Source organism: Marmota flaviventris, chromosome 2 (genome assembly GCF_047511675.1).
Source record: "Marmota flaviventris isolate mMarFla1 chromosome 2, mMarFla1.hap1, whole genome shotgun sequence".
In the NCBI taxonomy this organism is placed as follows: domain Eukaryota; kingdom Metazoa; phylum Chordata; class Mammalia; order Rodentia; family Sciuridae; genus Marmota; species Marmota flaviventris.
Genome location: NC_092499.1, coordinates 159,446,433 through 159,459,193, shown reverse-complemented (window position 1 = coordinate 159,459,193; position 12,761 = coordinate 159,446,433). Strand labels below are relative to the sequence as shown.

At 44.3% G+C, this 12,761-nt stretch overlaps 1 protein-coding gene across 1 annotated transcript in view; it reads left to right on the top strand.

Moving 5' to 3' along the window:
* Nucleotides 1-12,761, top strand: part of Slc24a3 (solute carrier family 24 member 3) — a 538,383-nt gene that overhangs the window by 387,577 nt on the left and 138,045 nt on the right. The window contains exons 5-6 of the mRNA XM_027922464.2: nt 5,712-5,796; nt 6,177-6,280. Coding sequence (XP_027778265.2) covers nt 5,712-5,796; nt 6,177-6,280 — 189 coding nt within the window. The remainder of the gene's footprint in view (nt 1-5,711; nt 5,797-6,176; nt 6,281-12,761) is intronic.

Genomic DNA, 12,761 nt, shown 5'->3' with positions numbered 1-12,761 from the left:
TTTTAGTTGTAGTTGAACACAATATCTTTATTTATTTATTTTTATGTGGTGCTGGGGATCGAACCCAGCGCCTTATACATGCTAGGCAAGCGCTCTACCACTGAGCCAAAGCCCCAGCCCCTAGCACAAAATCCTCATCAATCCACTGAGTGCTTCATGACACCAGTAGAAGGCTGGACTTTAACCCACATGGCCAACTTTCCTGCTCCATTTGGCCATAACAGATACAGTTGTCTCTTGGTGTCCATTGGGGTGGATCCCAGGACTCCCTGAGGATATCATAATCAATGGAGGCTCAAGTCCCTTATGTAAAATGGTGCAGTATTTACAATGTATATATACATTCTCATATACTTTAAATCATCCCTAGATTAGATAAAATACCAATAAATTACAAATGCTATGTAGACAATTGTTATACTGTGTTATTTAGGGAATAACTAGAAGACAAAAATCTGTACATGTACAGTACAGACACAATTTCTTTCAAGTATTTTTCATCTATCATTGGTAGAGTTCATAAATTCAGAACCCTGGGATCTGGAGGGTCAGCTATACTTGTGGTCTGACCTGCCCCCACTTTCTTTTCCTCATTTAAATCCTGCTTTTCCTTTCTATCCCCTCCCCCACCCTCCTTTCCCTTATTTCCTTCTGCTGCTTTGGTGATCCATGGGGTCCTTGCAGGGTGAGAACCTGCCCTGTCAATCATCCTCCCTTACATATGTACAGAGATGCTCTGAGCATTGGCCTGAAAGGCACTGAGATGAAAGAATTGGGCACAGAGCTCAGGAAAATATCTCTGATAGAAATCATCACAGTGAACACCAGGCTGAACAGCAAGTCAAATGCCTTTCATCAAAAAAAAAAAAAAAATATTCAGCCTATCTAGAACTCTCTCATTCTCTTGCCTCTTTCATCCCTTTTTCTGTTCTGAAGTACAGTTTTCCTTTATCTGGAGGCTTTGCATTTTATTTATTTATTTTACCTATTTCAGATTCAGAATCTCAGTTTTCAGAAAGGCTCCCTCTCAGACACTGCCCATCCGGAACTCCAGTTTCTTTATGCCATTCGTCCTCAAGGCTTGGGGTCCCCTCCCTTTCCTTCCTCCTCCCCACAGCATCTGATTCAGTAGGTCTTAGGAGATGAGGGAGAAGAGGACCAGGATTTGTATTTTTAATAAGTTCTCAGGTAATGCCAAGTCTGCTGGTCTGGAAAATACACTTAGAAAACCATTAACTTAAACAGCTTCTTCAACACCCTGGAAGTTTGTGAGTTCTTTGTGTGTATAAATAAGCAAATAATTATTCCACAGTAACCCTGCAGAGGTTGCAGAAGTGGGTTTCCTCTGTGCAGTGGCAGTAGGATAAGGAAAGTGAAGTGGTGTCTGAGATGTAGGGTGCACAGTTATGAAAGTCCTTGGTACAGTGATTCAGCCCAGGGACAGGGTCACCTTATAACAAAGGGTTATTGTGACTGAAGTACAGTTGTCCCTCAATATCCATGGGAGTTTAGTTCTAGGATCTCCATAGATACCAAAATCCTTGGATGCTCAAATCCTTCATATAAAATGGCATGATATTTGCAGATAACCTACACACATCCTCCCATGTGCTTTAAGTCAACCCTAGATGACTTAAATACCTAATATAACATAGACGCTATGTAAAAAGTTGTCATAACTTTATTGTTTGGGGAATAATGACTAGGGGGAAAGTCTGCATGTGTTTAGTATAATTGCAATATTAATGCCATATTTTTCCTGAATATTTTCCATCTGAGGTTGGTTGAATCTGTGGGATGTGGAACCCAGGACTCTGAGAGTTGACTCTCCCAATGTTTGGGGTTTATTTTTTATGCAAAGCAAAATCACTCTGTCTCATTCCCATGCAACTTTCTTACTGTTAATAGCAAAGCTGTTATGATCTGTAAATATATATACAGTTGTCATCATGGGTTCAACTTAATTGAAGAAATCCATAGAACTTGCCAGCAAGAATGCACATGCCCTTATAGGGAGAAGCAATCAAAGAGCTGTCAAATGGCAGAAAAAGAGGGCAGAGGTGAGTTTTTTAAGGGAAAGGTTAAGATGGGAGGAAAAGAAAAGAAAATGTTTAATGAGGGGAAATTATTATTTTTCTTCAATCCTTGTTGGGCTGGAAACTGGATCAATTACTCAGTGAGTATGGTGTGAATGTGCTCATTGCCTCTTTAATCATTCCTCAAACTCTACCAGGTGAGTTAGGAACATAGAAGTCAGAGCTCAGAGACATTGAGCATCTTTCCCCAGGACTCACAGCTAGCTAGGGGTAGAGTCATGATCTGAACCCAAGGTGGCTTGAACTCCTTGGAGTCTTCATTCTTGTTGCCACTCAACTGCAGAGATGAGCTTATATCAGGCCATGGTTTGGTCAAGATTGACTCCAACTCCAGAGCCCATAGGCACCCAGGAGGGATGGGCACAGAAAAGGGACCCCTTTTCCAAGCTCTCCCTGCTCCCACCACCTAAGTCCATTATAACAAGATCAATATAAGATCAATATAACAAGAGAGGGTACATGTCTCCCAGAGAGACAGTGTGGCTCTGTGGACTTTAGACAACCTTAATTGTTCAGCAAACATCATGTCTGTGGGTTAGGGACAGAGTTACAGCTTTTCAGAGATCCCATGTTTACATCTTCTCAGAGAGCTGTGATCAGTTCTCTCTGGAGCTATATTTTCTTGCCAGATTAGGAACCACAGTGCTGGTCCATCCACAGTGGCCTAGGGGGCTTTCTGTGCCAGGCCTCTGTGTATTACCTTGGCTCTCCCTCATCTGCCTTGAGGAATGTGGTAGTGTGTAGTCAGTAGTTGCTCATAGACTAAAACTGAGAGTGGGGAGAGAAACTCAAAAAGATGTTGTTTGCAGCTTTTGTGAATATGACTTATGAAAGAAATTCATATTATTCAGTAAAGCAACAGCTGAGGGGTAGATTCTCCGTCTCAAATAGTTTTAAGTTGAAATCAGAAAAAAAAATGGAGGTTGAGGGAGACAAGGAATAGGAAAGAGAAGAGGATCCACATGATGATCTCACAAGCAAGTAGTGGGTCAGGCCTTGATGTTTGCAAAGTTCATGTCACCCTTATCACCTGCCTTTCCCCTTGTGTGGATTAGCAGTCCTTAGATTTTGGACATCCAAGAGGTTCATCATGGGACACATGAAGGTGTCCAGAGTGTTGAGTGATCCTATGTCCATGGGGGGTAGATACTCAGCTGCACTGAGGAGGTAAAGAAGGAAAAGAGGCGTTTCAAAGACAACTAAAGTGAGCAAAAGCCCGTGAGTTGAAGGACCCCAGCAGTGGCAGCCTTGGATCAAGCAGAGGAGAGAAGACAACATTGAATAAGGAGGGTGAGAAGGCTTTCAGGGCCAGGTTGAGGTTTCCAGGGACCTTCTGATCCTTGAGTGATGCCCTTGGGTCATGGGGCAGGGTCCATCCCATGTATTACAAACACTGAACTGGGCTCTGCCCAGGCCAAGTTCTATGCCTAAGGCTTCAGAAGTAACTGATGAGATCCAGCCTGGGCCTTGCCATCCCAGAGCTTACAGGACACAGACAGGCTCCAGGATGATAAAGTCAGCCCCGTGTGTCTTCAGGTTTCATATCCAAGTATTCAAGTTCAGATGGAAAATATTCAAGAAAAATATTGCATCTGTGCTGAACATGTACAGACACACTTTCTTGTCATTATTCCCTAAATAATACAGTATAACAATTATTTACATAACATTTACATTGTGTTGGGAATTCTAAGCAACCCAGAGATGATTTACCGTAGGCTGGAGAACGTGTGTAGGCTATATGCAAATGCTGCTCTGATTTATATAAGGAACTTGGCAGCTGAGAATTTTAGTGTCCACAGGGGTTCCTGAAGCCAATCTTCCTGGATGCACAGAGGGCTGGGTGAAGTTGTGGATAATTGGACAGTGCAGAGAGAAAAGGGAGAGAGATGGATTCTGCCTGGAACACCAGGAAGAGCTTATGCTTGGAGGGCAGGTCTCGTTGGCAAAGCATTTCAAGGAAAATATATATGGTCAGAGAAGAGTCTGAGCCACCAAACCAAGAGAGGGAGAACAGGGGCTTGAATCAGGTCAGAGGGAACCTGGCTGTCAGGCTGGGGTGTTAGAAATTATTCCATGCTCACAGGAGCCGGGGAAGACTTTCCATGACTTGGTTGTGGTATTTGGAAGTTCAGAGACAGGAAGACCCCTTGTGTGGTAATTCTAAGAATCCAGTGAGATGTTGCCAGTACTAGAGTGAATTAGGGAAGAGAGAGAGTGAGAAATGGAAGAGCATGTGGAAGAAGAAACAAACGGACTGAAGGAAGGAAAGAGAGTAATAGGCTATGAACCCAAGCTTGGAAGGCTACAGCTAATGCCATCATGAGTCCCCCTGGAAAGAAACCACAGCACTGCAAGGCTTGCAGCTCATGGTGAGTCTGGGCAAGGCAAGCCACCCAGGGAGCCCAGGCTCTGAGTTAGGCTGCCTTCCTTAGTCTCCTGCCTCATTGCAACTGGAGTATTCAGGTATCCCTCACAGGCACAGCTTTCAGTGTTGAGGTTCCATCTTGGAGTCTCCTCAATATTCTGTATGTAGCTACTGAGTCCAGAGCGAAGGGACCTAGGGACCTAGGATGTCAGATAAAATTGTTTAACCAGGACTCCTGCTTCAGTCCATTGCGGATCCAGCAGGCAGTGGATCCACAACCTCCACCAAGGCCATGCTGCCCCTCTATGGCTGAGCAAGGAAATGCAGCCACTGGTGTATCCGGGAAGAAGGACGATGGCATTCCAGACTGGCACGTTTTTGCTGGAACTCCAGGACAGAACTGGCTACATTCTGCCAGCCAGGAGCTTACTTTCTGGATCATGAGAGAAGGCAGAAAAGATAAACAATCTCTAATGTGTATTTGTCTTGTCTTCTTGCAAATCACCTTTTGGTTTAACAGGCAGGGTGACCTGGAGAGTGTTGCATATACCTCAGCAGAGCAGATACCTCATCACCTTTCCCCATCTCAAGCCCCCACTCCTACTCTAACACCCAGGGTTTGAGGACTCCATCAAGGTTGGGGAGAGAGTTGCAGGAAGGTGACCTACACACACACACACACACACACACACACACACACACACACACACACCTCAGCAGCCTCCTTTAAGCCTCAGAATGAAAGCTCACAAACTGGTGGCCATGAACCTTATTTTGCCCAAGATCATCAAAGCATTGTAAAAAAAAATCAGGATATTTTGTATATAAATCTGGATTATTGGCCTCTATTTTAAAATCAAAATGTCTGGCAACACTGAGGGAACTGGCAATGCTGCTGTTAGGTTGGAGGTGAATGTCCCTCATTGCCTTGAGCCTGTCATCCACTGTGACTCCACGCCACCCACTCCACACCTTCCTGTCATCAGCATGGCCCCTGGGGCACTTGGATTTGGGACCCCTCCTGTGAGGAGGATGCTAAGAGGAGTTTTGGTCCATCAAGGGGTCCAGCAGGAGTGATCCAACTCTGGGAGGATGGGAAGGAGGCTGAGTAGGACTGAACTCAGCCCCCAGGTTTCACTGGGGACCTAGTCCTGGCCTTCTCGGGACCTGAGACCTCAGAGTCACAGTCACCTCTGTTCTCAGGTAGAATCCAAACTCACCTGTGCTTTGTCTTTGCTCCTCTGTAGCGCCTGCACCTCAGCGAAGATGTGGCAGGGGCCACATTTATGGCAGCAGGCAGCTCGGCCCCAGAGCTGTTCACGTCAGTCATAGGTAGGTGATTTCAGCTGAGAGGATTTCAGCTCTTTCCTATCTATCTGAGAAAAAAATGGAGGGGGGGCACTGGGGACAAATGGCCTAGGCCAGGGTTTTCTTTCCAGTGAAAGGAAATAAGAGTCCAGGGCCCCAAGCTGAATATCTACTTCCCAGCTATTTTATTTAAATGATGCTTTTGCCATGCATGAATGTGTCCCTGACCCAGGACCGATGCTCCTGTGGGATAGTCTCCACTCTGTAGATTAGGAAGCTCCCTCCAACCCTTGGCTGTTTCCTACAGATCCTGAGAACAGTCTAGCAGTTATGAAAGGCCCCGGGTCCACCTTGGAATTCAACTGGGCCACCCCAAGCAGGCTGACATTGGATCTGTGTTTCAGGGGTCTTCATCACCAAGGGTGACGTAGGAGTTGGCACCATCGTGGGCTCAGCTGTGTTCAATATCCTGTGCATCATTGGCGTCTGTGGGCTCTTCGCAGGGCAGGTAAGATGGACAGCTCCTCATGATGAAGGAACAAAGCATCTGGAGAAGAGGAGGCAAAGTTGAGGCACAAGATGGTCCTTTTTGGCTCACAACTCACAATGCGGCCCAGCAGCAGACTTGGGCAGTGGTGACTGAGGGCCTCACACCTTAGGAGGCTGAACCTGTGGGAACTAGACACTGTCAAGCCATCCTTATTTAAATGTCTCCAGCAAAATGGGATTCAGAATCCCCAAGTCCACATAAATAATTAACCAGCCTGAAAGACGCAAGTCACAAATTTGAATGTGTCCCACTCGTTTTGATGGGTTACTGATCTGAACTAGAATGACTTCAAACAATTTTAGATCTGGTTTTGCTTGAGAGAAAATAAAATAAATGGGAGAGACAGAGGGCTGGAATATCATCTACCAAAAAACAGTTTAGGACACAGCTTTTCTTTTTATAGGGACAGAGAGGAGCATTTTATTTCCATGTCTGCTTTAGCTAGATTTTGAGGTTCTGAGGGGCTTCACAGACCTCCCTTTTAGCTAAGGAGATTATCCTGCTGCTAGGGAATCATAAGGATCTGTTTCCTTTATGTACAAATGTGTCCGTTTGGGGAATTTCTTAGAAGTCACCAAAATGTGAGGCTCCTGAGTGGTGATGGGCACAGTGTGTTGGAGCAGTACGAAAGGTATGCAGATTTGTGACTCCACAGGGACTTTGTTCAGAAGAACTATAATCCTGAACTCCCTGCCCAAACACCCAAGGCTCAGTGTCTTCTAGGGAAAAAAAAGCAACTTCAAGAATTCCATTTGAGGAGGCTCCACTTATAAAATTGAGCAACCTGTTAATCCTAAGAGGCTAAGGAATGCACCTTCCAACCTTTTAATATACTCTTTACCAGGCTGTTCCATTTTTCAGCAGCCAGCTAGGGCACCCCATGCTGCCCATCTCTAACGCCTGACTCCAGTGTCTCCACCTTGTATATACTGCAGCACACCGTTGCTCTTGTATATGGCCCACTTTTATCACCATCATCTTTACATGGATGGATTTGTCCAGGATGCCTGGTGTATTAGTTACTCCTGAGTGATGGGCAAATGGGACCCTTTGATCTCATCAGGAATTAGCTCCAGGGCCCCCAAGTGCACAAATTCCTTCTAACAAGGGACTCCTGGACAGCTGTTCCTGTTCTTGATCATTGAGCTCTGCTCAACTCACTAGACAATGTTTTCTGTTTTCTCATCCTTTTGCTCAATAATATGTTGTCTTAGATTTTTCTGGACCCATATTACAGTGTTTTTAAATTCTCATACATATGTGGTTAACATTAACACCAAAAAAAAAAAAAATGAGTCTCCATCATTGCCTTCACTGCCAGTCACTCTCCCCTGGCTGTCCTCTGCTTGGAGACCTCATTGCCTTCCAGAGATGAATAGTCACACCAGTAGAGTCTGTTGCTGTTAGCACTCTCTTAATTAGCATTGTCACTATTAGCAGTATGATTATTAGCCTGGCCGTTATTGGTGTTGTCATTAGTTCATTAGTCATTTGTACCTGGAGCTTAATTCAAAAGCAAGCCCAAAGGGGGAGAGATAATGTAAAGAAATGAGACAAATGACGGGGCGGTGTCTAGTCAGTGTCACAAAAACTAATTACTTACGAAATGGCTTGAATTCACGTGGGTGCATAATTCTTCAGCAACTCAGTTCATCACCAGCTTGGTTGGAACACCTGCGTCAAAGGCATGTGGCTGCCTGCACGTCAGCAAACGCTGGTATCTGTCACTCTATCCCTCCAGAGGTCTTTGCTGGCTTATTCACAACCCCACACACTTGTGAGGAGAAATAACCAGAATCATTGTTCGAAGGAGCCCACACCATGATTCTGGGTGCCAGCCCTTTCTTCTGAATTTCCTCATCCTGTGCCCACTTGGAGATTTTCAAAGCCATCCAGTTCTCTCTTTTAGGGTTTTGCGAAATCCCTAAACACTTTTCAGAGGAAGCAAAATGATCTTTTGGAAGCACCATGGCCTGGGGGATCAGACTGGCCTGGGAGTTCTTGACTCTGTCATTTACTCACTATGAGACCTTGGAGAAGTGACTTCAGCTCTGTCTGCCTCCATTTTCTTACCTATAGAGTGGGTATAAATTCTCCTTCTTCCCAGCATTACCATAAGGATGAAACCTAGCAAGTTCAATATTAATAGCACCTGGCCCACACAGTAAGCCAACACAAGTTGGGTACCATTTTCAATAGCCAGAATACCAATAAAGGTGGTCCTGGCTGCCAAATTCCACAGTAGGTCACTGTGATAATTGAACCACCTGTTGGTGGAATTCTCTAACAGGCCTCCAGGGTTTCCCAAGGATATGTGGCAAGAAGGAAAGAGAAGGTCAAGGAAAAGGTCTTCTAAGTGAAAATGAAAATGAAGAGATGTTGGTAGAAGGAGAATCTCAAAGGACGGGTACTTCCTTCTGTGCTGTCTGATCAGTGGATGGAACAGAAAAAATTAGTAAGCAATGGAAGTTGCCCACCTCCCCACATTGAGGAGGAACCCTCCCAGGTGATAAAACTGGTGCAGCGGAATATTACGGCAAAGGATAGAAACTGGGAATTGAAGTGATTAATAAATCCAATCATGGTTCTCACTTAGCATTATTATTTATGTTGATCTGCACTTTCATTTGGTTGGGAGAATTACCAGTGAGCGCCCGTGGGCCTCTCTTTAAGCATTTCGGCATAAAGGGCAGTACAGGACGAAGTCTGTTACCCATCTGAAATTAAAGTAATTAAGCTGTAAAGTTTGAGCTCCTGTCTCAATTAGGGTTTTGATGAATTCGGTGTAATTAAATGTCTGCTGTATTTGCAGTTTGCAAACATACCCAATGCTTCAGTGTTCGCCTAAGGTGCTTTGGGGAGTTTTATGGGACAGGAAGGAAATTGCTTCTTAGAAAGTGGCTTAGAGAGTGGTTCTTGGCATCCTCACAAGGCATTTTGCAGGACTGTGGTCCTACCAGTTTTCTTTATATAAAAACAAAAAATAATAAGGACAAAGAGAAAACACAAAGCTCTGGATGCAACCTACTAATGTATTTTGCATATTGCATTGAAAGGGCTTCATGCCAATTTTGTAAAACAATGTGCTTATGAATTTAAATCCACCATTCCGAGCATGTTAAGCTTTAAATACATAACCACAAACAGAGAGTAAACAGTTTAACTACATCCCAGATTAGGACTTTCATATTCCAGTTATATAGGCCGGCAGATGGCTCCAGTTTATTATAAAGAGTTCCCACATCAGCTCCTGGCATCCCCCTAATGTGCCTGATGTTCTTTGGCGAGGTCCATCTAATCTCGGTGAGGCTTGTTTTTCTTCAAATAACACCCTATCTCTGCTGGATCATTTACACAAAACTTAGCCGCACCCAAAGTTTTCACATCTGAATTGAAATTTGCCTTCATTTGGGTATCCCCTAAAGGAGATTCTAAACAAGGGCTTGAGTACAAGTAATTCATCTGAAAGGTGATCCCAGGAAATGCCAGAAAGACCTGGAGTAAGAGAGACAAAGAAGAAAAGGCAATCAAACAGAGTGTGTTAGAAAGGAAATTATCACTGCAGCCACTAGGATTTGATCCTTCTGTGAGAATTAGGAAAGAATGTGGTACCGGGCTGTCTAAGGGACCTTCTGTAAGGGGTGGGGGAACTGGGTATTATCCACCAACTCCCATCAGTTATTGGTTAAGGATTCCTCTTAATGAACGAATTCCCCAGCATTCCAGACTGCTGAGTACAGACAGAGGAGATTTGGGGGCCCAGAGAAATCCCTCAGCAAAGAAATATAGAGTTTAGCAGTTACAAAGATCTGAAATGGTAAGGTGGGGAGACAGGAGTGAACCCATGACTGTTTACTGCAAACTCAAGACAATGGCTTTAAAACAAGATACCTGTTGGATTTTATCTTCGATTCTACTGGAGGAAACACAAGCATTAGTACCAGGCCATTTAGAGTCTGGGGCCAGAACATCTTGCATTTAGATAATTTCCTCTAATGTTAAGAATAACAACTACCATTTATTTATTAAGCTTAATGTATGTGAAGATAATACACTCAATACTCCATGATACACCCATTGAGTGGCACTCAAATGTATTAAGAAATACACCCATTGAATTTTAAAGTAACCTTATTTTTATTGACAGGCCAATAAATGGATACCAAGAGTCCAATGAGGTGGTTAAGACTAAAGTTGACACATCTGTTCACTTTCTGTATAGGGAAACTTAAACTTAATAAATCTCTAGATGCATTATGATAGTCTTATGATTATCCTTATATTTTGTGGGGTTTTTTTTTTTTAGAAGTTTAGGGTATAGGATCTGGGGGCAATGCAAAGAATGAAGACCCAGAATCAATGATAGAAGTATTCAGTACAGCCAAGGTGAATCTAGAAGCTTCTCTTATAATCAGATGGAATCTCCCACAGCAAGGCTCTTGCTTCCATCAAATATATGGAAAATTCAGACTATATGCAGTAGAAGACCCATACCAGTTTACCCTGTACACCTCAAATCCCAGCTATCATTTTCAACTCATCACCTATCATATCCTAATTCTGGGAATTTTCTAGATTCCCCAAGAGGCTGGGAACTGAGGAAAAAGTGGCTGAATCGCTCATACCACTAGCTGACAAACCTATAAACAGGGGTTGATGGTACCCAAGAAGCATGATGCTCTGATATTTTGGTGCTGTGAGTGACAAGAAAGCCAAATGTGTGATGCAGAAGTGAACCAAGGTCAGGGTCATGTCCAGCCAGAGTGGTCATTGGTTCTATCACCCAGGAAAATGGAGTTGCTCCCGGTGTCTTCTACATACTGCCTATGGCTAGAGGCAGGTCCCTGTTAGAAGGCAGATCCCCAGCTGCAGTGCCAGACCAACTGAATCCAAAGAGCTGCCAAGCCTGCTTGAACTCCACCTGCAGGCTCAGCTCTGCTCCAGTTCTTAGAACAATGCTGGCTGTTGTGGGTTGGATATGAAATGTCCCATGGAAAGTACATGTAGCAATGTAGGAATGTTCAGAGGTGAAATATTCAGGTCCTGAGAGCTGTGACCACATCCCGGGGGTTAATCCATCAAATGGATTAATCCATCAAATGGATTAATAATTTAACCTTGTCCCTGGGTGGTAACTGCAGGCAGATGGGCATGGCTAGAGGAAGGAGGTCACTAGAAGCACGCCTTTGGGAATTCTGTTTTGTCCCTGTCTTCTCTCTCCTCTCTCTCTTCCCTTCTCCCTCCTTCCTGGCTGCCATAAACTGGACAGCTTTTCTCCACCACACCCTTTTGCTATGATGTTCTGCCTCACCTCAGGCCCAGAGTAATGGAGTTGGTCATCCACAGCCTGAACCTCTGAAACCATCAACCAAAATAGACTTTTCTTCTTCTGAGTTGTTCTTGTCGGGTATTTTGGTCTCTGGGATGGAAAGATGACTAATGCCCTGGCCTAGAGGACAGGCAGTCCCACAGCACGAACGGCTTTCTCTTGATGCCTCAGTCCTCTAACTGTCCATCTGCCTGAGGCAGTCTTCCTCACTGCCTCCTGGTAGCCTCTTTTCCCTGGCTGTTCCTCACCCCCTTCTTCCAAGGCCAGGTCCTGGCAGGGCCCCACACCTGATCTTCTTAACACAGACTGTTGTTCCCAAGCCCAAAGTTCCATTAAGGTCACCCGCCCAGCTCTGCCGGGCTCCACTTAGATTGCCTCTACATCTCCATCCCACATCTCTGGGTTGGCTTTGACTTTGGCTCATAGAACTTGTTTCTGGCTTGTTCTACTTCTTTGAAATATCTCCTAAAATCATATCCATTCTGAGATCTACATTTAGATTAGCTCTGAGGCTTTCAGTTTCAGGTAACCAATAACAAATAACAAAACAAAACCTCTAACTGGGCTTCTTAAAGGAAGGAGATTTATTAGTGTCTTTTGAAAAATACAAAGGAAAATGGTCATCAGGTAAGATGTGGTCAGGGCTCCTGGCCCATTGTTGTTTTCCTCTAATATCTTCTGTTCCCTTTCTTCAGAGTAGTTTTCCTTCACAGCAGAAAATGGTTGTAGCCGTTTTAGGTCTCATATTCACATACCCCACAAAGTGAGAAAAAGAGAATGTCTCCTTGCCCACAACACCCCCTGGCCTCCACTTAGCATCCTTAAACAAAAAAACTGATTGAGCCAGCTGAAGTCCTCTGACCAGCCATGCAGGTGAAAGAATCAGGTATCCAACTGGCTTATGTTTAATCAAGAACCACCACCCCCCTTATTTATTTCTTCTCCTTAAAGATAAGACTTTGATCAGTTCTACCCCCAAATTCATAGCTTTGGGTCCCTGGTTATTACACAGAGATAAATGACTATTGGGCAAAGCCTGTGCAGTATTACATGCTGCTTCAATGGCTACTTTCCCTGGGCGAGTATCACACAGATTGTAAAATACACCCA